The sequence below is a fragment of the Sprattus sprattus genome, assembly GCF_963457725.1.
Source record: "Sprattus sprattus genome assembly, chromosome: 15".
NCBI classification, from domain to species: Eukaryota; Metazoa; Chordata; class Actinopteri; order Clupeiformes; family Clupeidae; genus Sprattus; species Sprattus sprattus.
This window is the reverse complement of record NC_137913.1, coordinates 22,383,423-22,407,037: the sequence shown is the minus strand read 5'-3', so window position 1 is coordinate 22,407,037 and position 23,615 is coordinate 22,383,423. Positions and strand designations below refer to the sequence as shown.

Below are 23,615 nucleotides of genomic sequence, written 5' to 3'. Positions count from 1 at the left end.
ATGGATGGTGTCTTAATGTTCCTAGTTACAGTTAAATTGAGAGGGACAGAGAGAGAAGAGGTTCTTTGGATTTGGCACAGGTGTCAGTGAAGCATACTAAGGCAGAAGGCAGTAACTTCTTAAAGCTCAGTGGTATGATAACAATGGAATAATGACCCTATTAATTAATCAGTAGTAATACTATTTCATTTATCACAATTACCAATACAATGATTATCACACACACACACACACACACACACACACACACACACACACACACACACACACACCATTGAATTATCACATTAAGCACATAAAACAATGAACTTGAATTGTCACATGAAACACATAAAACATCTATGTCAGTCCATTGGGGTGTGTGTGTGTGTGTGTGAGAGAGAGAGAGAGAGAACGATAGAGAATGAGGCCCATTTTCCCCCTCCACATGCCCCCGCTCGCCAAGCGAAGTTACCCGATTTAGATGCACCTTTTTCGGACTAGCCACAGGCACTGGGTGGGGGAATAGCCCGATAGCTTAGCATATCTGCCATGCAATTCTAATGGTAATGCTACCTAGCTTGGTATGCTAACTGTCGGTAGCCTATACATCGTGAAATCAACCAAAATACTGATGTCACTGGCTTTAATTTGATAATGGCATGTTAGTAGTACATTTAATATCAGTACATTTGTTTAATTACTGCTAATATTTTACAAATACGTCAAAAACTCATTTTTGACCAAACTTGAAGTTACGGTCTTTTGCCTTAGCACGGCAGAGTAAAGCACAGGTGCAAGCCAGTTTAAAGACCCTATTATGATGTCATAATGGCCCAATGTAAGTCAATGGGAGAAATTTATATTCGTTTTTCTTTAATATCTTAAAAAGTATAAAGTTTAGAAAAGTGAAAAATACATAGCATAAGTGTCGTTTACAAGACCTACGCGACAAAGTTTGAATGAAGTTTCTACGTTAAGTGGTTCGGGCTGAATTAATCGCAGAAAAAGGTAACAAGAATAAGAAGAAGAAGAAGAAGAAGAAGAAGAAGAAGAAGAAGAAGAAGCCTAGGAATAACAATACAGGGCATTTCATGCACTGTAATTAATACATTGATAGGATTCGCCGACCCAAAAACTGGAAGAGAACTTTGCTTTTAAAATATTTTGTAGTGGACTAAACACAAGAAAAACAATGACAATGTATCAAACCGACACAATAAATGACTGAAACAAAGTATAAGTGCTCGGTAAATATTTATATATAACGTTATCACTAGGGTACAAATCTGGAAGCATTTTAATTTTGATAAGAAAACCTAGAGATCGAAATATGTAGAATAATGTAGACTAGGCCTAGAAAATATACTTTCATTATTTTTACAGTCTACAGTATGCTCTGATAAACGAACTGCTGCAACCAATTGCTTTACATTTACAACAACAACAAAAAAAAACTTTTACCGACAGGGATTTGCCATGTACAGGTTTGGGCTGTATCGTAATACTGTACCTCGTAACATACGTAGTAATGGGACCAAGCTGTAATGCTACTTTGAATGGGGAAGAGGGAAATAAAAAAAAGGATATCAGTAGCAATTCAAAGGTGAAGAAGACTGAATACATTAAAATGTATATTTACTGTAGCAGTTTTATTAGCCTATTGCACAGAAATGATGCTCATCAGATCCAAGCAGGTCTGTAGTTGCTTGCTTGGGTTTAAATATAGAGCACAATAATTTCAGTTCTATAAATTATGAAGATTATTGTGAGAATTGAATTCATCCCCAAGGCCCAAACAATTGAATTAAGTTAAATAAATGACTCAGAATTTCTTTACAACTTCTCTTAAAGGCTCCCAGTGCAACTTTATATAAACATTCAATGAAAAATAAACATTCAATTTCTAGTCTTTTTTACACAAGTTTCAATAACTCCATACCATTACATATCGACCTTCAAGGAGCAAAGATGAGACATCGTTGTGTGGTGAGAACTGATAGAAAATCGTAAACAACAACAATCGCCGGTGGAGAGACGCCTTTTTTCCATTGACTGGAATCCTGCTTTATTTTTTGGAGGTCTCAATAAATAAAAAAAATGGCGCCCATTGTTTTTGTTTACGATTTTCTATCAGTTCTCACCACACAACGACGTCTCATCTTTGCTCCTTAAATATCGATATGTAATGGTATGGAATTATTGAAACTTACTACTTGTTAAAAAGACTAGAAATTGAATGTTTATTTTTAAGCCTCGAAAGTTGCACTGGGTGCCTTTAACCTTTGCCCATCTGAAAAAATGGTTGAGCAACATGTTTCCACGAATTGGTGTGAGAACTTCTAATAGGGGCCCGGTATGTTACTTTCTCTTTGGTGGGTGCGTCCGAGGTGTTACCCAATCAGCAGTGACGTGTAACACGTATTTAAACCGATGGAATCAGGTTCCAAAATGTCTTCGAAACGAACGCAAAGAATGGTCTTAATCTCAGTTTTGCTCAACACAGAACTCTGTTCAATGCAGCCCCGCTTACTTTTAAATAAACGTTTTGCTACGTTTTGGCGGGGCTATTCAGGTGCAATGGACACAGCAGACGTATTACATTGAATAAAAAAAAACCTTCTCTGTCAGCGGCACTCGAGTCCAAAATTCGCCCCCTATCTGCGAGACTGGTCTGTTTATCTCTGCCGCGAGATTCCGTGAGGTTTCCGGTGTTGTGATGAATGTCTCTGGGAACATGGCGGCTAGCGTCCGCGGCCGTCCTATCCGAAGTGTTCGGGTTCGAGATAAACGATGTAAATATGATTGACTATCACTGATAAATTATAGCCAAATAAAAGTCGTTGTGTTGTTGCTATTGCCGATACTGATTCTTTGCGCTTATCGTGTCTTTGTTGATCTCCTTTGACAGGTCGCAATGACAGTGGAGAGGAAAACGTACCGCTGGATCTCACTAGAGGTAATAACTAACTAGCGGGGATAGCTTGTAGCTAGCCAGCTTACTGCAGTACCAATTGCATAGACCTAAATCACTACAATTATTGGTTTGCAGGAACGCTTTGCTAGAAATATACCCTAGTCATTGGGCGAGCTAGTCCATTAAAACTAGCTCATGCAAGAAGCGTCATGTTACTCATTACCTCCAAGTTCTTTCATAGCTACTTCTGACGAGCTTGCTAGCAAGTCAGATGCGGCTTCGCACACCCACATTACCAGACTTGGTTAGGTCTGAGCTTACCACTTCATATTGGGCAGATAGATATCTTTAATATTACTGTTATTAAGTAATATGGTTAATTACAAACTACAAACATAAACAGTATGACGTGCTATACTCAATTAGTTAACTGCCACCTTATATTTGACACAATGCTAACTGCTTGCTAACGCATCCTTGTTGAATGAATTGTAATAGTGTTTCGTGGAGACGTCTGCAACGTAACCTAGCTGTTTTAGCTCGCTAAGTCAACTAGCTTAAAGCTAACTGTTAGCCTCAGCACAGTACATGCAGTACTTAACTTGTCCTGCTGAAACATTGGTGTTGTGAAAGGAAAGGTCCTCTTCAAACCAACCTGCAACACTAAGATATAAGCGTACCAAGTTTGTGTGTAACCTGCTAGCTACTCTGAGTAGGGTTTCCTTTGCAGACCGACTTTGATTTAGTTGTTAGCTTAAGGCTAAAGAACGCTTCAATTATTGTTAGAGCAACGCCCCGACTTTGTGTCAAACTCTGGGTTCCGTTTGAATTGGAGAAAGTCCTCACTTCTTCCTATTTGCCATACATACTACACACATAGGACATTTATGTTTCGACTTCTGGCTAGGTAACGACAGAACTTGGCAAAGAACAAATTCAATTGGGTAACCAATGAAGACAAACGTGTCTGCTATCATTAATTAACTGTTTTGCTTATATTACCCACATGAATGCTTATACTCGTCAATGCTTATACTCGTCAAGCTAAGATGATCCTTAAAATGTATTACATTTTCTAGTCAGGTCATACTCATACGCCTGATGTACGTCTTTGAACCACAACTTAAAGTCATATTTTGTGAGTAGTTAGTTTTGATTTGGTGCATGTCAAGACTGTGCGTATTGTGTAATTTATGGCATTTCTTATGCCAATGGCTTGTATGTAAGAAATGCAAGGACTATGCCTGCGTGGTTTAAAACCCAGTTGTGTGTGTCATTTCATGTGCTTCATTTCTTTTATGCCAGAGCCCTCTGATAACATGCGTGAAATCCTTCAGAATGTAGCCAAGCCACATGGAGTCTCTAACATGCGGAAACTAGGCCATCTGAACAATTTCATAAAGGTATGTCATCTGAGTTAATATCTTCTAACACAGGCATTTATACATATGTTGGGTAGCATGCAACCCCAAGTCTAGGATAACCAACGAAGACGCCTGTTTGTTATTTAGAGTAGCAACGACTGCCATGCAGGACGGATTGCTTCCAGCGCAGGTGAAACATTTTGCCAGTGTGTTTTGCATCTCAGGATTAAAAAGTAGCTCACAAATACTGATCAAAAGATGTATTGTGATATTGCACAGATGTTATTTTATATAATTTGGTGACTTTCTGTTTTCTCCCTAATCATGTCTGTAATGCCCTGGTGGCATCACTCCGCACAGTTGATAAGTTTAAGAATATGGCATATAATAACATTTGAATGAAAACACACCATTCATTGTGATGGAGATACCAGTTTTAGCAGTGGTGTTTTTAACATTAGTTCTGGAGTTCAAAAGAAAACCTGGATCATATGAAGCAAGAAGTGTCTTTGCCCAACATCGTGCATGTTTTAGTGACCACTGATAAAAAACAAAAAAAACTTTTTTTAAATTGCAATTCTCTTTAAATAGATTCCCAAGCGTTATGTGCTTGCCATTATGTCTTGCTTTCCGATGCACTGTATTTGTGATCTGTTCCTTGTTTGTGACAATAGTATATCTGGTGTTTCTGGTCTGCGCATCAATTGCCATCCACTTTTCATGTTACTCTGCCTTACCTGTACACTACTGTACAGGCTCAAATCTCCAATTTGCTGGTTATTATACATCACCTGAAATGCACATGGAGCTAGCAGTCTCAAGTCAAGAGAAGGGCATGTGGAGCTCCTGAAAGGCAGTCATCTCTGTCCACCTGACTCTGACTGATGGGGAGGGATTATTGGCCCACATCACCTTTTAAGGGGTCCAGCGCAGAGTGGGGTGACTTAATCCCCTGGAGTGTCACATGTCTATGCCCCCACCCCCCAGCCTACTTTTGCTGTGACATCACCATCGATCCAAACAACACTCAGAGCACACAGTGCTGGCATGAGGTGTTGAACTCTGTAGGCTACCCCCCAAGTGCTCGTTGTCACAACAAGTCCACAAGCCCTGTCTCTGAGGAGTGTTTTTAAAGCAAAAAGCACTTATATCGCACTTTACAAACAGTGGAGTCTTCTCATATGGTACACACTGTGTCCCAGACATGAATGCTAGAAGAGAATTACATTGATCAGAGACCTCTGGGTGTTTTGATGAAACTGAAGTTTGTGTTCTTGTGAAACTTATCCCTGCTTTGGTGTCCTCTAGCTTCTCATCAGCGCTGGTTACTGTGTGAAGACATTTGGGTTTACATATGAAGAAATCATTATCTGGTGAGTTTGGTCCGTCTTCACTGTGCTATGGCAGTTTTTGAGACAAAGGAGAAGTGTCTGATTTTCCTCAGATTGTTTGGAACACAACGTTATCAGCATGGTCAAGAGTTCAAACCCTAAAATACCTCAAATTCTATGCTCTCCCTGTACATTTAGGTTTCGATTAAAATTATTGATGGAGCTGCCTAATCACTAATTATCACTTTGATGTGCATGCATTTTCATGGGAAGAAGCTGAGTATATGGCATAAGACTGAACAAAGTGGAAGGGTGGAGTCCACCTGGATGACATGTGTAACTGAGGATGTGAATGTTTTCACCTCGTTCTCTCCCCAGCCTGCGGCTGGCACTCCTTAACGAGGCGAAGGAGGTGCGGGCGGCCGGCCTGAGAGCCCTGCGCTACCTCATGAGGGAAAGCAGCGTACTGCAGAGGATCCTGCGGCTGCAGGTGGACTACCTGATTTCTAGGTGAGCCCTTTCAAAAATACATTGTTTATGAAGGAACTTCAGTTCTCTCAATAAACTTTTTTTTAAATAAATTGCCATATCTCTTCCCTAACCTTAGTGTCTCATGCTTTTGGATTTGGGGCAAGGGAGAAAAAAAGCTGTTGTTCATCTTCCTTTGTAACCAAAGATGCAAAGCTGTGTCTTTTTTTCTTTTACAACAGATGAAGCACTTGATAGCTTAGTAGTGATTCCGATCATTTTATTCCCATTATGTCTTGTTTTTGCTAATTTAGCCCAATTTGTATTCTGGAGGTGGATGCTCAGCTTGGTGTATTTATAGGCCATTTTGCCCTAGCTTAGCCCGCTGTAGTGAGGGCCAGGGAGAAAACCAGAGGGCCTCTGCTTAAACATGTGAACGTGGTCACATGGGAGCTGTGGAGAATGTTTCTAACTAGATCATTGAGTTTGCAAACTCATTTATGGTGGGTGCTTAAAATAGAGGCAAGTGTCCTCTGCTAATTCCTGGAAGTGTCACAGTGATTTTTTTTCTCTCTTTGCTCCAAGCCCCTGTCCCATCAGACTGTGTGCATCAAAACAACATGTTTTGAGAGTTCTCTGAAATGCAGTGTGGAAGTAGTGATTTCGTTTGGTTTCTGTTGGATACTTATTTGTACGTGCGTTTAGTATGCGTTTGCGTTTAGCCAACAAGCCATAGACCTTGTTTTAATATTGTATTGAATTTTAATCATTATATATAAACATATATACATCATCATTTTACTGGACAGTACAGTGTTCTAAATATTATTAAAATTCAAGATTTCTGATATCCTTATACAAATACCCTCCAGGTGCATTGATATAAAGCAAAGCAATGAAGTGGAACGAACACAAGCTCTGCGGCTGGCCAGAAAGGTAAGGCTAAGAATATGATCCTTTCCTTTTTAAACACAGAGCATTTGTGGAGCACCTGGCTAAGTGTCTGTATAAGCCTGCTTGGGCACAGCAGAATTCTTACAGCGAAAGCCTCTCCTGTTGCAGCTGAGCATGTGCCAATTAAAGCTGGCCTCTGGCTGCACTGAAGAGTGGCTAATTTTGCCCTCTGCATATGTGCCCCACTACTCGAGATTGTCTGTGCGTGCCCGCACATGCACATATAGCCTTGAAAGGACACAAGTCAGTCAGAAGGAATGGAATTGACTGCTAAATTTCCTATCATGACTACAACTTTCCAACCCCGACCCGCCCCGCCCCTCCCCTCCCCCCAAATCCCTCTTCCATAGATGATCACCGTGAACGCCCTGCTTTTCCCGAACTCTGTCACCAACTCCCTGATCGCCATCGGTAGTGACGGTTTGCAGGAGCGTGACCCAATGGTGCGGGCCTGCATCGCCATCGTCTGTGAGCTGGGTTAGTATTCCCCCAAAAGAAGTTTCCTAATAAAACTCTTATGCAAAGTCATTATGTCCTAAGTCCTTCTATTCTACACTGTCATCCTAGAGCCAACATGGAACATACAGTATAAATCAATACATAGCAGACAGAAGTTGTATAATTATAATATATATATATATATATATATATATAACCTTGAATATCCTTGGTCTCATCTCCCAGATGGACCATTTACTGTAGTGTCCCCTTGCTGTTCCACCTCTAGACTTTGTAAACAGTTGTACAGATGAGTCCATTATTGGATTAATTCATCTAATGGCTCCACCCCCACCCCCACCCTCTAGCCTTGAAGAACCCTGCGGTTGTGGCACAGAGGGGCGGGCTCTGCACCATCCTAAAGAGTGTCATCGACAGCCAGCTCAGCCGCATCAACGAGGCGCTCATCACCACCATCCTGCACCTCCTCAACCATCCCCACACACGCCAATACGTGCGCTCTGACGTCGAACTTGAGGTAGGCATTTCCAAGCAAGCCTCTGGAAGTGGAAGGCTAGAAACCACTAGGAGCCACACTCTCCACGTCAATTTGATATACTAAACTATATGACACCGTTTTTAGTTTTATTTGTAGTGTACTTTCAGACTTGTTTTTAGTAAATGCTGATAAAATAAAACAATAAATAAACATTGCCAGTATTTGTTTCCTTAATGGCCAAATTACGTTTTGTTTTTCAGCAAATTCTAGCACCTTATACAGACTTTCACTACAGGCACAATCCAGACACGACCGAAGCCCAGCTCAAGTGAGTTGTGTGTGGTCTTGGTTGCACTTTGACAACAATGTTTGTATGTTTGTTTGTTTATAGTATTGAGCTCTGGACTATTTTTACTCTGTTTGTAGAGAGGACCGGCAAGCTCGTTTTTTAGCTAGTAAGATGGCAATTGTGGCAGCCTTCCGCTCCTGGTCAGGTGAGTCACATTGCATATCAGTCTGCTGTGGTGTAACATTGATTGAACACTTGATGATGAAATAGATGATGAATATGATGATGGTTTAGTTTATGTGCAATAATAAATGTAATGTAAAATTGTAAAATTGACTCTTGTGTGCAGGAATCATTAACCTTTGTAGATCTGGAAACTCTGGCATCCAGTCTCTCATTGGTGTACTCTGTATACCAAATATGGAAGTTAGAGTAAGTTACACAGTAATAAACTGAAGCTCTGTTTGCCATGTGAAATACAGGGATACACATCTCTCCTAGTGATGTAATGGTGTGCATGTTCCCTTAAAGTTGTTTCTTTACCTCTTACAGAAAGGGTTGTTGGAGGTGTTGAATGAGATTTTCCGCCTTCCTGTCCCCATGGTGACAGACGAGTTTGAAGAAGCCCTTCACAGCATTGGTGAGAAATCCAGCCGCGTGTATCTTCTGCTGACTACAGTATACCACCAGCATTCAGTATGTGTGTGTTAGGCCACCAGAAGTTCTTATCACTTTCTTTCAACACTCCCCCTCACAGACCCCAGCAGGTTTCAGGATGGTTGGAGACTGTCCGACGGCTTTGTGGCGGCCGAGGCCAAGGTTGTTCTTCCTCATCGGGCCCGGTCTAGGTGAGACTCTCTCATGCAGGGACATGCACAGGAATTTTGAAGGGCAGTTGCTCTGCCCTGGAAAAAAGGGGCAACACGTTAATTTTTGTCACTGCCGCTGCCACGCCCCCATCATCTGATCGCAAATTTTGCCAATATCATTTAAAACTCTCACTAACCGCCGCTGCCACGCCCCCATCCCCTGATCGCAAATTTTGCCGATATAATTTTAAACTCTCACTAACTCCCGCAGCCACGCCCCCGTCCCCTGATCGCAAATTTTGCCAATATAATTTTAAACTCTCACTAACCTCCGCTGCCACGCTGATTGTGTATTCCGGATTATTTTATCTAGGCATGCATGAAGTTCTACAGCCGTAATACTATTTTAAAAATATATATATTTTCTATTTTTTTTTTAAATAAAATATTGGTTTTGTTTTCTAGGCCTGACCTCATGGACAACTACTTAGCGCTGGTACTATCTGCTTTCATCACAAGTGGAGTTCTAGAGGTATGTTAGCTTGGTCACAACTATATCAGTTAGGCACTGTGTTGAATGGGCAGTCTCTTTAAAATGCAAGTTATGAGTGTATAGCAATGTTGTTCTGAAAACAAGATGACGAAGGGAAGCAGTTTTCAGTTTCACATTTAAGTTTGGCTAAAGAAAAAGTTCTCTCTATTTCCTTAACTGTTCTTTTATAGGTACAAGAAAGCAATGTTGAGCCTGTCTGCCTTCATTTTCTGTCAGATATGCTGAGTGAGAGAGTAATGCAGTGACCGTGAGGGGTAAACAGTATCTGTTTCCTTTGTTAGGGTCTGGTGGAGGTCATCACCAGCAGCGATGACCAGATCTCAGTGCGAGCCACCATCCTCCTGGGAGAACTTCTGCACATGGTAGGGTGTCACGTAACACCACTTAACACTGGTCCATAGAATAAGCACACAGCCCCTCTCTAACACACTGTGGAAGTTTGCCCTTACTATAATCAAGCTGCTTAGTGCTCACTTTACAGAATTATTTGTGCGTGTTTTTTTTTTCATGTGTTTTTCTTTTTTTGGGTGCCCGTGTTTCCCTTAGGCCAACACAATCCTCCCTCACACGCACAGCCATCACCTGCACTGTTTACCCACCCTCATCAACCTGGCTGCCTCCTTCGACGTCACCCAGGAAAAAAGACTGTGAGTCCGTGCTCACTATGTGCACCAATATGGAACCTTTCAAGACATTAGGGTTTAGCTGCAGAGCATTCCGTTTTATTTATCATTACTCAGACGAACTGAAAATAGATGTGCTGTGCTGTGCTGTGCTGACCTATCGAGCGCAGTGCCCTATCTCTTGAGCCACAGATGCAAGCTATTTTCGCTTCCGTATTGCAGAAGTTCCTAACCTGCCCCCCCCCTCTTTGCCCAGACGTGCCAGTGCAGCGGTGAACCACCTGAAGCGTTTCCACGAGAAGAAGAGGCGCGGCCCCAGGCCCCACAGCCTGTACCTGGACCAAATCATCCGCAAGGCCATAGACTCCCCGTACCGCAGGGAGGCGCCAGTGCGGACGTACAAGGACATCTACGCATCCATTAAGGTGTGTGTTTAGAACGAGGGGATGGAAGTGGGGAACTCATCACCCAGCATACTGTTGGTGAACCATGGGGATTGAGTGCATTGCTTATGATCTGTCAAGTTGTTTATCTATTTAAAATAGTCTTTACATGTTGCTTTTAGATGTGCCTTTCATATTGTGGCATAACGTGCCACCAATACTATTGAAGATCGTTTGTCTCCATTCTTTTCAAATATAGGACACAGAAGAAACGCTTATGCTGAACTTGAGGGATAGTCACATCCTCAACCACAAGCAGAACCTTGAGTGGAACTGGCTTCTGATCTCCACTATACTGAAGGTGAGTCTGGTTTTTATTTTCAGGTAAACATGTGAATAATGAATAAACAACAGATCAAAATTATAAAATTGTGAAGTGCCTAAATAATGTTTTTTTCCCCCCACATTGATTACTTTATTAGTTATTCCATTTAACGTTTGAACTTCCTGTTTTTTATAATTAAGTGGCCAAATGCTAACCTCAAAAACAACAAAGATGAACAAATGCACCGGTAAGCAAGAGCTACCATCTCCTCTGAATAGCAACACACTGTAGTGGTTTCAGAATGATGCTAAACATTCAGAGTAGTTCACACAGGAAGACACAGTTGACCGAGCTGCTGTCGCTTCTCTTAGGTTCGCGCGGCGGCTGCTCTACTTCTACAAGCCCAGCAGCAAGCTGTACGCCGCTCTGGAGCTGGACCACAGCAGGGGCAGGCAGCTGACCGTGGTGGGATGCCAGTTTGTGGAGTTCCTCATGGACTCGGAGGAGGTCAGCAAACACTACCCTTAAAGCTGGTATACTGCAGGAAGGGAATATCTAAGTCTTTGAGTTACTCTGTGAAATGAAAGAAACACCCGTCATCTCAAGGCAAATCCACCAAGCATGTCACTTTTTTCTAATAATAGGCTCTCTTAAGTGTCTCATGTCACTCTGTGTTTGGATCTCTGCCGCTGTCGCTGTGGGTGAGTTTGAGTGGTTCTTGTCCCCCTTCTCTGCTCAGGATGGGCAGGCGTATCTGGAAGATCTGGTGAAGGACGTGGTGCAGTGGATCCCATCCACCTCGGGGGTGAAGCCCGAGCGCAGTCTCCAGAGCAACGGCCTGCTCAACACCCTCAGCCAGCACTACTTCCTGTTCTTGGGCACGCTGTCAGCCCACCCGAACGGCGTCAAGGTCCTGGAGAAGTGCAGTGTCTTCCAGTGGTGAGAGCCATATTTGATCCTGAATCGAAAGCAGCAGGCTTTGTTTGTGCAGTTGGTTATTTTGAAGCCTCTTATTGGTAGTGACTCTAAAGACGCTTTATTCCCTGGTGACCTGCAGCCTGTTGAACATGTGCTCCATGAAGAACCAGGACGCCATGCTGAAGCTCACTGTGGCTTCGCTGGACTACAGCCGGGAAGGCCTGGCACGGGTTATTCTCTCAAAGGTCCTCACAGCGTCAACGGATGTAAGACCTGGTGCTTTTGTAAAGACCCTGCACTGTAGTTTCACAAAAGCATCAACGCAATAGGCTAAAGCGGCATGTTTTTTTACACCGTAAGCCCATGGTCCTCAGCTCAACCTTCCTTCTGTGTCCCCCATCACGTGTCTTCCCTGCAGATCTGCCGCATGTACGCCACCAAGCACCTGCGGGTGCTGCTGCGGGCCAACGTGGAGTTCTTCAGTAACTGGGGCATGGAGCTCCTGGTGACCCAGCTACATGACCACAACAAGGCCATTTCCGTGGAGGCACTGGACATACTGGACGAGGCATGCGAGGACAAGGTGAGCCTGGGAATGACCCCACCTCAAGGTCACCCTGGGGGTAATGAGAATAGCTAAGAGGACAACGAGTTAATGCCGCAGACTCTGAGTCTTTCTGATTTCATTCAGTCGTGAAGCGTTCCTGTAGCATCACGCGCAGAGCATAATGCAAGCGTTGTTTCTTAGACTGGTCAATAGTGCCAGTGAAATGCAGTCCTTTCATTCAGAACTCCATTCAGTCACAAAGAGCTTATGTGAACGGGAGTTTAGAAGACAGTTTGCCCATTAAGCTAGTTAATATTTAGCTTAGCGTAAATGTAATGTAACTTGGTAACTGACCTAACAATGACCTTAGCTTGAGTCTGTTGAGGACATGGGAATGCCTTTGCTTGTGGTGCTTATCGTGTCATTTTTCCTGTGCTGACTAATGCTGAATTGGATCTTTTTAAGGCCAATCTGCACACACTTATCCAAATGAAGCCAGCACTTTCTCACCTCGGAGACAAAGGAGTCCTATTACTCTTAAGGTAAGCTGATGGTGAAGAGCAGGAGACCCGTATCACGCACCTGTTTAGGATTTTGGCATATTTGGGGTTAAGTTTAAGTCATAATCAAAATCAACCTACATAAGACTGTAACAACAGTTTGATACAGCATGTATTTCAGCAACACCCCCTCTTCCTTTCTTTCTTTCTTTCTCTCTTTCTTTCTTTCTTTCTTACTTTCTAGATTCCTGTCTATACCCAAGGGATTTTCCTACCTTAACGAGAGGGGTTATGTCACCAAGCAGTTGGAGAGATGGCAGAGAGTAAGTCATTGTGCCCTGTGTGGCTGTTTGACCTTTATGACTGTCATACCTCACTGCCTGTTACCATTTTCAGCGTGATGGCATGTGGCAGTTATGTGGGCAGAGACTAGTGGTTATCTTCGTCATTGTGAATGTGTTTGTTGTGCTTTGTCATTGGGAATGTGTTGCAGCTACTCAATTTCAGTGGCAAACTATGGCAAGCATCTCTGTGGCAAACTATGGCAAGCATCTTTGTGGCAAACTATAGCAAGCATCTTTGTGTTAAATTATGGCAAGAATCTTTGTGGCAAACTATAGCAAGCATCTTTGTGGCAAACTATGGCAAGCATCTTTGTGGAAAACTATGTCAATCTTCTTTGTGAAAGACTATGGCGAGCATCTTTGCGGAAAACTATTGCAAACATCTTTTAAAGGAGTTTGATATATTTGCTCTGCTATCTTCACAGGAATACAACCTGAAGTATGTTGACCTGATCGAAGAGCAACTGAACGAAGCACTCACTACGTACCGCAAGCCTGTAGATGGGGATAACTACGTACGGCGTAGCAACCAAAGGTGTGGATGAAGAGATCTTCTGCTGCTCTTTATATTTTGCAATGTTTGATTTTGCAATGTGAACCACATGTGTTTGTTTTTAACAGGTTACAAAGACCAAATGTATATCTTCCTGTGCACTTGTACGGCCAGCTTGTCCATGATAAGACTGGCTGCCACCTTCTCGAAGCCCAGGTAAAAGCCGTTTTCTTGAGCTGTACACTCATTTATGATATGTGGTATATAAAGTATATTCTTAGTTTTCCATTCTTACACAATCTTCACACATGTGTTTTTCCTCAGAACGTTGTTCCTGACCTGAGTTATATTGTGCGCTCTCCAGTGTTGGAAAAGTGGGAGGGCATCAAACAGCTCAAGGCAGCGCTGTGGGCTTTGGTTAGTCAGACAGACATCGCTTTTTAAAAAAGATTGATACACATGTAATGATAACAAATCTTTCTTTAAAAAAAAAAAAATCATATTTTAAATGAATTATATTTCATTTATATGGAGGTCTTGTATATTAATATCAATATGTATGAGGTCGAGACAGCATATTCTGTGGGGTGCTTGGTAATTAAAATCCATCTTTTTTTAGGGTAATATTGGTTCCTCAAATTGGGGTCTGAATCTTCTCCAAGAGGAGGCTGTGATTCCAGACATTATAGCTCTGGCCCAGCAGTGTGAGGTCTTATCCATCCGTGGGTAAGTACACCCCTCTCTTCTTGAGTTTGGCCTTGTGTGGTGTGTGCTTTTCCTTTCTCTATGACTATTTGGAGATACTACTTAAGAGAGAAATGTTTTTCTACACAAACTGTTATATTCCTCACCAGCCTTAACAGGTTGTCCCATACCATCTCTCTCTCCCTCTCTCTCTCTCTGTTCATCTGTCTGTCTATCTCCCCCCTCCCTCTACAGGACATGTCTGTATGTGCTGGGGCTGATCAGCAAGACTAAGCAGGGCTGCGACGTGCTGAAACAGCAGGGCTGGGATGCGGTCAGACACAGCCGCCGGCAGCTCTGGCCCGTGGCCCCGGACGAGGTGGAGCAGCCGCTGGCCACCGAGCTGTCGTCGGTCCCCAGCACGCTCAGCCTCAACTCCGAGTCCACCAGCTCCCGGCACAACAGCGAGAGCGAATCACAGCCCAGTGAGTTCAGCCATTCGGAGAAATTTCACTTCTTTTCTGTACAGAGACCATCCTTGTCATTGTTTTGCATCATTCACCTGCTTCTGATAATTATGTTTTCAATCATTACATTTAATTGACATGAAGTCTTCCAGCTGTTTTGGTGGGGGGGGAAACACCTGTGCTTTGACTCTTCATCCAAGCTTGCCTCTACTAAGTTGGGATAGAAGTGACTGACTGTTCTCCTGCAGGTCTTTTCTACTTGGAGGACGACCGGTGCGACGGCCTGCCGTTCGTCGAGGAGCACTCCCAGCGCACGCGCTCCAAGCCCCACAAAGACCGCAGCCGCTTCACCCTGCTGACCTCCAGCCGCCTGATGCCCCGCGGCTTCCTCACATCGCTCTCACTGGCCAGCAAGAAGCCGCGCAGCACCAGCGACCCCAAGAGCCTCAGTGGCCGGCACCACGAGGAGCAGATGAGCGCCAGCAGGCGAGTCCGCACGGTCACGGAGCCGGCCTCGCTCTGTTACAGCCCCTCTTCTGAAGTGTTCTTCAATGGGGGCAGCAACTCGCCTCACAGCCCCACCATCAGCCTGGAAACCTCCTTCCTGGGCAACCGGGTGGTGGTGGCGGCGGCCCAGCCTGGAGGTGGTGGTGGAGGTGCGGGAGGTGTAGGGGGGAGCAGCTCCAGTGTCTGTGAGATTGAGGTTTCTCTGCCCAAAAGCACAGGGGCCGGGCCAGGCCCTGGGGCTGAGGCGGCAGGGCCGAGGGAGCTGAATGGCAGCCAGCGGGAGCGCCTGACCTCAGGAGACGGCCCCTCCTGTCTGACTTCGGGGGGCCACACCTTCAAGAGCCGCAGCCAGAGCTTCAACACGGACACTACCACCAGCGGCATCAGCTCCATGAGCTCCAGCCCCTCCCGTGAGACGGCCGGAGGCACTGCCGCCACCACCCCTACCCCTGCTAACCCCGCCACCATAGGCTCCGCCACAGACTCTTCCTCCACCTCCACCACGGCCACCGCCAACGACACTGACTGCGCTAGTCTGGACACTGTGGTCAGTGCCAAGACGCTCAAGACGGTGGGCTCACTCACCCCTCCGCCCGAGTCCAACCACCTGCCCCTGTCCAAGGCCAGCTCCGTGTTGCTGATGCCGCCGGGCTCAGCCCATACGCTGCCGCGCCGGGCGCAGTCGCTCAAGTCGCCCTCGGTAGCGGCGGTCAAGGGCCTGGTGGACTACGGCTTTATTTACACAAGCCCACGCGATGCACTGGGCTACGCCACACTGAAGCGGCTGCAGCAGCAACGCATCCACCCCTCACTCTCCCACAGCGAGGCGCTCGCCTCCCCCGCCAAGGACGTGCTCTTCACCGACACCATCACCATGAAGACGGGCAGCCTTGACTCTAGACTCACCTCACGCAGGTAAGGAGACGTCTAGACACACATGCATGCCAAGGAGTGCAATGGAATTCTAAATGGAATACAAGATAATTCCACTGACAGTAGGTTTGAAAGTCATTCCATGTGTTGGTGGACTTGTAAGGTTGCTATAGATTGAGTAAGTCTTTTGTAATGACTCATGTGCCCGGCTTCCCAGTTTGATTACCAGTTAATCTGTTCACTTTCTCTGTGTTTCTTCTTTGTTAAGTTTCCATAGGTCTTGGTATGTCTTGTGGTGATTGTAGTTTACCAGAGGGTATACTGATGAGACACATGCATCTTGTTCTTGCTGACCTTTGAAGATGACCCCTTTATTACAAATCTCATTGACTTTTATTTCAAAATGGACATATCCCCACAGTCATTCACAGCATTGAGAATGTGTCTGAAAAAAATCCTAATTTTCTTCATCAGCACCTCCCATATAAATGAGTCAGTAAATGTATCAGTCTAACTTTTCACTCGTGGTAGACCCTAGAGCTTGGACTTGGGCTTGTTCATCTGTGGCATTGTATTTGCTGGCTCTTCAGGTACAACTGCCCAGACACAAAACGCCACAGCGTCTCAGGCAACATACCCATGAGCTATCAGCGCAGGGTGTCCAGAGTCCTGCTCCCACGGTGGGTGCTCCTCTTGTAGGCACTAAGGCAGCCTGTACACCTATCTAGATAAAGTCTAGTGCTTTAATGGCAGTGCTGTATTTGCTGGTTCTTCAGGTATCCGACACATACAAAGCGCCACAGCTGTTCAGGGTACATACCAATGGGTTGTCAACGCGGGGTGTCCGATTCCCTCCTCCCACGGTGGGTGGATGCCTCCTCCTGTAGGAGCGGCTGCAACGTGTGAAAGTTCTGTAGAAGTACTCCATAATGCCCAGTGCCTCCATTCCCATCCTCTCATCCCATCCACGTAGAGCCTTGTATCTCCCTCAGGCAGAGCTATGTCCTTACGGTAGTTATTAGTAGAACCTAGTTTGCTGCGGTTTGATGATTGAGTTTAATTTCTATGGTCGGTGTAGTGTGATGCTTTTTTTTTTAAGTTTGATTAGTATGGTCTGTCTAGTTTGATGATTTATAACTTTTGTCCCCGGAATGCCCATGTGGTGATTTAATAGATCCTTTTTTTTGCTTTGTGGTCTGCTAGTTTGAGATGAGATGCTGTGATTCCAGACTTGTGAACATGTCCTGAGTAGTTGTTCTTTCTGTTGACTGTCAAAAACCTTTTCCGTTGCTCACAGAGCAGCTCTTTTCCCTCATAGCCCAAATAAAACTAGTTAAACCACAAGTGACCCTCGATGCTAAGCTAGCTGGAGTAGTTTCCCCCACGTCCCCCGGAGGTCGAGTGTGCTGCTGCTCACATTGTGCCTGATGCCCCTCAGGTTCCTCAAGGCTCTGAGCTTCGCCTCCCTGGATAAGGAGGACCTCCTGAGCCCCATCAACCACGCCACCCTGCAGCGCTCCTCCTCGGTGCGCTCCATGGTGTCCAGCGCCACCTACGGCTGGTCCGATGACTTTGTGGGTCTGGCGCTTCCCGTGGACATCAACGACATGTTCCAGGTAATGTCAGATCGGTTTTACATATCGCAGAGTAGATTTCAACATTGCATCGCACACCAACAACATGTCCCTGGCTGCATCCCTCAGATCCTTAGGACAACATCACAAGAATATATTTTTACCACGGTAACAGCCTGACTGGCATGGAGTTGACTGATTCATTCAAGATCTGGAGATATACAGGATTCATAATGCTACTTTATCATTAAATGATGGTGGTAGCTTAGATTATTTTCAGAGTTGCCTGCAGTCTGTGGTCTGTGATTGTGCAGTGCTTTTATCTATGCCGTATATTTGCTGCCTCAGGCTTAGAGAAGCTTACAGCTAATCTTCACTGTCAGGGAAAGTTTTAATTATTATGTCTGCTTATGTTTCATGTTTCAGATTAAAGAGTCCTCCTACTTTCAGAAACGAACAAGTCCAACAGCTGGGGAGAAAGTGAATAAATTCTTTGGGGAGTCAGATGGTAATGCTTACAAAACCACCTCACAGTCATTTGAACCTACTGGTGAACATACGCAAGATTGACTAAATAACATTGTATATTTCTTCTTAGATACATTTTTCTCATTTTACATTGTTTAATTGGCTACATTCAAAAGTACCCTTCGTCCCTTCCCACACAACACCATATCACTAAACAATGCTGAAGAAAGGATTTTCACTGTGAGTGGGAATGGTGTGTGGGCGTGTGCGTGTTTAAAATAGCTGCCAGCACTAGCGCCACAACTACATGGCATGATGTAACGTTCAATATTCGTTCGATTTTGTTTTATAAAATTACATAAAATACTCTAATGCAGCTTATATAGTCTGGAAAATATGGTAAATATTTTAAAATCTAAATGTTAAATTGCATTCTAAAGGAATAGAATATAGTTGTATGGTTGGACTATGGAACTCTACCACAATCACTTCAAATCAATTAATGTTATTAAAATGTAAGCTTATATCATGAAATTGTAGATAAATAACTAAATGGACTTAACATACTTCACCTACAGGCTTTGTATCTGGCCCAGCTCTGAGGCAGCAGATCAGCATCTCAGAGCTGCTGGCCGGCAATCGCCCCGACCAGCAGGGACAGGAGGGGGGAGGCCTTGAGGATACGGGCCTGCAGGAGCACACGGAGGACAACTGCCTCTACTGCGTGGGCCTGTTGGTGCTGGGCTGCCCCGCCGCTGGCAACCACCTCAACTCCACACACAACCGCAACGGTGAGAGCTCAGGGGACGGGCAGTGCCACAGGGTTTGTAGAGGAGATCCATTGTTATTTGTTTGGCCTATAGAATGGCTTTAATTTACTCCTGTTTGATTCCACTGATGAGGACACTGCTCTTATCATTAGACAGGGACATTTTCTTTCTTCTTTTCCCGACAACTTCCCGCCGACGTTTTTAAAAGGTATTTGCTCTTCTCATTTGCAGAAGTGAGTGACAATCAGTACCCTACATGGTGTGGGCCAACCAGCCACAACCACCTGGAGGTGGTACCCCAGTCCAAGTTCTCGGGGGTGTCGGGCTGCAGTGATGCTGTGTCTGGGGGCTCGGTCAACAGCAGCACCCCTAGCGCAGACATTGTTCTGGGTAAGAGGGGATTTTATTTCTGTAGACTACAAATAATAATTTGTATTTATGCTTTGATTTTATATTCGTTGTTCAAATGGAACCTCTTGTCTGCTATGGTCATAGAAAAGCTAGGCCTTGATTATGGTAGGCCCAAGCCTTGAATGGAACTGAAAGCTTCTATGTCCACTAGGGGGTGATGTTTCAGCATTTTCCCAAACCAGTTCCCGGGTGATTGCTTTTCATCAATGTAGAAGGTTACCTCTTTTTATGACATGGGTTTTAAACAAATAATAAATGTATTTTACAGTTAACCTCATTATCTCTACAAACTTATATCATCAGAATTTTTAATCAACCGAAGTGTGCTGGACTTGGGGACCAGGGCACACACTCCTATTTTATAGTGTGTTACCTGGTTCAAATCAGTGCTACAAGCAAAACTGGTGATGTGCAGATATTAGAAACATGCTTCTTTTTTATCAAATGAACTGAAGGTAAACAGAGTGACAACCCCCCCCCCCCCCCCCCCCCCCCCCCCCCCCCCCCCCCCCAGGTGTTAAGGCCATACCTGAGGACATGCCAGCCTCCAGGGTGCTCCTGAGAAAGGAGGTGCTTCGGCTGGTGGTCAACCTCAGCTCCTCTGTGGGCACCAAGGGCCATGAGACGGGCCTCCTCACGTAAGTCAGACTGTGTGTGTGTGTGTGTGTGTGTGTGTGTTAAAGTAGTATGTTGTAATTGTGCTTTTACAGCGTGATTTAGAGTTTAGGCTGTTATCAATATAATTGTTGCCAGATATTGGAGTGTCCTACATACACATTGGAGTGTCCTACATTTCCACATCATCAAGACTTTGCTGTGTAGAGTGTGCTTTCATGGTTGTGAAGATGGTAGTATTAACCAACCAGTGAACCTCTACCCCCCATTTTAACCAGAAGTAAATCTTCCCCCTCTCTACAGGATCAAAGAGAAGTTTCCCTATGCCTTTGATGACATTTGCCTGTACTCAGAGGTGTCCTACCTGCTGGCCAACTGCATGTTCCGCCTGCCCTCCCGCCGCTTCATCCAGGAGCTCTTCCAGGACGTGCAGTTCAGGCCCGTAAGTCGCCTCCCCTTCTGCTGAATTCTTCCTTTTGAGTGTCGTGGTAGTCACAACAGTCAGAAGCAACATCTTAAATAGCACTGAATCCAAGCAGAATGTCATTTGAACATGCATCCTAAATATTGAATGTTTCTGCGTAGTGTCTGTCTAGTGTGCTGTTGCAACTGTTTGTTTATTTTGTAAATTTTCTCCAACCTTCACCTTCTTTTAAAAAGATGTACGACGAGGCTGACACCATGTTGTCAATGCCACCAAAGACGGAGGAAGGAGACTTTGCTGCTGCGTCCTGATCCTACCGGAGAAGCTCTGTAACCCCCCCCCACACCCACACCCACACCCACACACACACACACACACACACACACACACACACACACACACACACACACACACACACCCACCCACCCATCCTAGAGATACCTCACACACACAGCAGAGATTTTTTTCCTACACCACACATCCCCACCCACATTCGGAGCAACAAAGCGACCAAGGACGAATGGTGAGGGAGAGAACCTGGACAACGGTGGGAGGGAGGTGATGGAAAAAGGATGGAAGGGTGTTGGAGGAAGACAGGGTATGAACAAGTGAGATGGAGAGACCAGGGAAAGGATCTCATGCCCTCTATGTGCCCATGGAGGAGAAGTTGAGAAAATGGCCGATCTGCGATCAGAAACAAAAGAAAACCGAAACCACAAAGGCAAAACCGACAAACACACTGTTGGTTTTAGCTTGCTGTGAATAAGATGTTTACCAAATATTATGGCTGCACTCAGAACAAAGAACACATTCAAATAGCTAAAAGAAAACCTGAACAAAGCAATTCAGCATTACGACGAACGCAACGTTTTTTTTTTTTTTTTTTTTACATTTTGCTTCCAATGAAGGACTACACTCACAAAAGGATCCGAATATTCACATGGTTGTTGAAAAACCCAAATCATGTCGGTATCGTCTACACTACAGAAGACTAGAGTCTACATCAAGACTTTTGTCCTTCAAAGCCTTCAGTCAAAGGACTGGGATCACAAGAGCAATTCTTGTTTTGTCTTATTTATTGCGCATTTTCTTCATAGCTTATGGAGCATTTTTATTAGATCCTTGAAACAATCAAGCATCCATCATGTTTTGCCGCTGTTCCTTAGTGGGACACTCCGTCATTAGCCATCTCATTCTCATTTCTCTAATTCCTTCTTTTCTGGAGAGAGCTGGTTTTTATTAATCGTTATTGTTATTATCTTTATTACTTTTATTTCAGTTTCAGCTGTTTGCGTTGGTACTCTCCTCAGTTCGGTCACCGAAGGCCGGCCTTTTTTTGTCATGTGCAGCACAGCCGCATGTCACCTACTGAATCTTCAACCAGTCAAACGAAGACATATCTCTGGTCCTGGGAGTCTGGTGGGTACGGTTGAGGAATCTCTATGGCCAGAAGGAGGCGCTCCCGTCACAGAAGCCCCCGGCCGGCCAACAGATCCCAAGCCGGCCAACAGTCCCCCGGCCATCCCTGCCACATGATTGTGCACCAAGAGGTTAAAAACTCCCAGGCGATTTGCACATGCGCAAATGAACAAGCAATATGACATTGAGACAGAAGAAGCTGAAAGGTGTTTCTTTTTGATTTTCTTGCTTGTGTATGCCAACAGCAGAAGTGAATCCAAGGGTTGAGGAAAGATTAATCCTGTACGAAGTGTTTTTCTTTTTTTTTCTTGTGAAGACCAGTTGTTCATTCCACCAGAGTATGTCAAAGCAAGGTTCTGTCTTATTTATTAAAAAATACTATGTACTAAAATACTACGTATGAAATACTATGTACACCACTGAAGGGACATCATATCAGCTTACTTCAGCAAAATCAAACTGTTCCCACAACATCCTCTTATCCTGAAGCCAAATAAGTATGGATACTGTGGTTTTAATATATAAACTATTATCAGTAAGATCCACCAGTGTACCTTTTCCCTTAACCTCAAACTGAGGGGTGGTATGTCATATCTGAAGTAACTCTGTACTTTTTGACCATGAAAAACAGTTGAAAATATTGTTTTTTTGACCAACTAATGGTTGTAACTTGTGCAGTGTATGTGTGTTTGCAGAATAAGGCCCTGTATTGAACAACTCTTTGTTAATTTCACCATGTCATAGCACATTTCGATTTTGCATTCACTCTCTCCGATGTTTACAATAGTCTTAACTTTCTATTTGGAGAAAATATCAACACAAGGAGCTGATTTGATTCTTGGTCAGTTTGGCATGGTCACTTTATTAATCAAGTTCGGTTATGTTACTACTTTCCCTCAGAAACATTCTGATCTTTTATGGTTAAGAAACTCTTCTTTAAAGCACTGGTATCATGGAGAGTTGTAATATTGGTAGATGTGGAAACTACAGCACAGACATTTACACCTTCATGCACCTTCACCTTTCATGCAAGATGCTTTCACCATTGCATACTCAAGCTTTCAAAGGAACATGCATGACAAACTGCATTTACTGTAACCTATTTCTCTGTCACCCCGTAGATGTCTGAATCAATTGTCTTTTCCCCAGATTGCAACATTATCGTGTATCATCAGAGGTGGATATGATTATTTAAGAGTACATGTAAGATGCCTGGGGTAGTGGGGATCAGTTGAACCTCCCACCCTGTTTCTTGTAATTGTTCTTGTTTAATATGCTGCTAATTGTCTGGATTTGTAGAGATTACTTGCGGATCACTTAAATCTTTTGACTGAGGTGATCAGTGTTATGTATGTGTACCATAAGTGAGTGAATGAGCGTGCGAAAGAGAGAGACCAGAAAAGACAGAAAAAAATATTTATATTTTTCCTTAAGATAAAATTTCAAGTTTAATTTAAAATACTTTTTTGTTTTGGGTTTTTTCCCCCATTTTTCCTGTTTTTTTTTTGTGCTGAATTTGTGACTCCCTTGTTTAATGTGTACTGTATGTTTTAGGCGCTGTTGACCTTGACAGACATACAATCAAAGGGATATATTATTAAACAGAGAAAACGAGATGATGGTTCGTGACTCATTTCCATAAATGTCGTATTGAGTGTATATGATTTTG

At 44.0% G+C, this 23,615-nt stretch overlaps 1 protein-coding gene across 1 annotated transcript; it reads left to right on the top strand.

Moving 5' to 3' along the window:
• Window positions 1-2,698: 2,698 nt before the first annotated feature.
• Window positions 2,699-23,560, top strand: rictora (RPTOR independent companion of MTOR, complex 2 a; the record flags this gene model as incomplete). Its single annotated transcript, XM_080852227.1, has 38 exons — window positions 2,699-2,774; window positions 2,891-2,938; window positions 4,202-4,299; window positions 5,569-5,633; window positions 5,970-6,101; window positions 6,932-6,995; window positions 7,364-7,490; window positions 7,820-7,989; window positions 8,211-8,278; window positions 8,377-8,444; window positions 8,589-8,671; window positions 8,792-8,879; window positions 8,997-9,087; window positions 9,514-9,580; window positions 9,883-9,963; window positions 10,148-10,248; window positions 10,481-10,649; window positions 10,867-10,968; window positions 11,133-11,179; window positions 11,304-11,439; window positions 11,672-11,871; window positions 11,990-12,116; window positions 12,269-12,433; window positions 12,863-12,939; window positions 13,142-13,220; window positions 13,667-13,776; window positions 13,863-13,950; window positions 14,059-14,151; window positions 14,354-14,460; window positions 14,674-14,903; window positions 15,134-16,307; window positions 17,704-17,881; window positions 18,266-18,347; window positions 18,886-19,098; window positions 19,309-19,467; window positions 20,003-20,126; window positions 20,407-20,545; window positions 20,764-23,560. 38 exons carry the CDS (start codon window positions 2,699-2,701, stop codon window positions 20,836-20,838), a joined length of 5,301 nt encoding a protein of 1,766 aa, XP_080708353.1. The 3' UTR covers window positions 20,839-23,560.
• Between the last annotated feature and the right edge of the window lie 55 nt (window positions 23,561-23,615).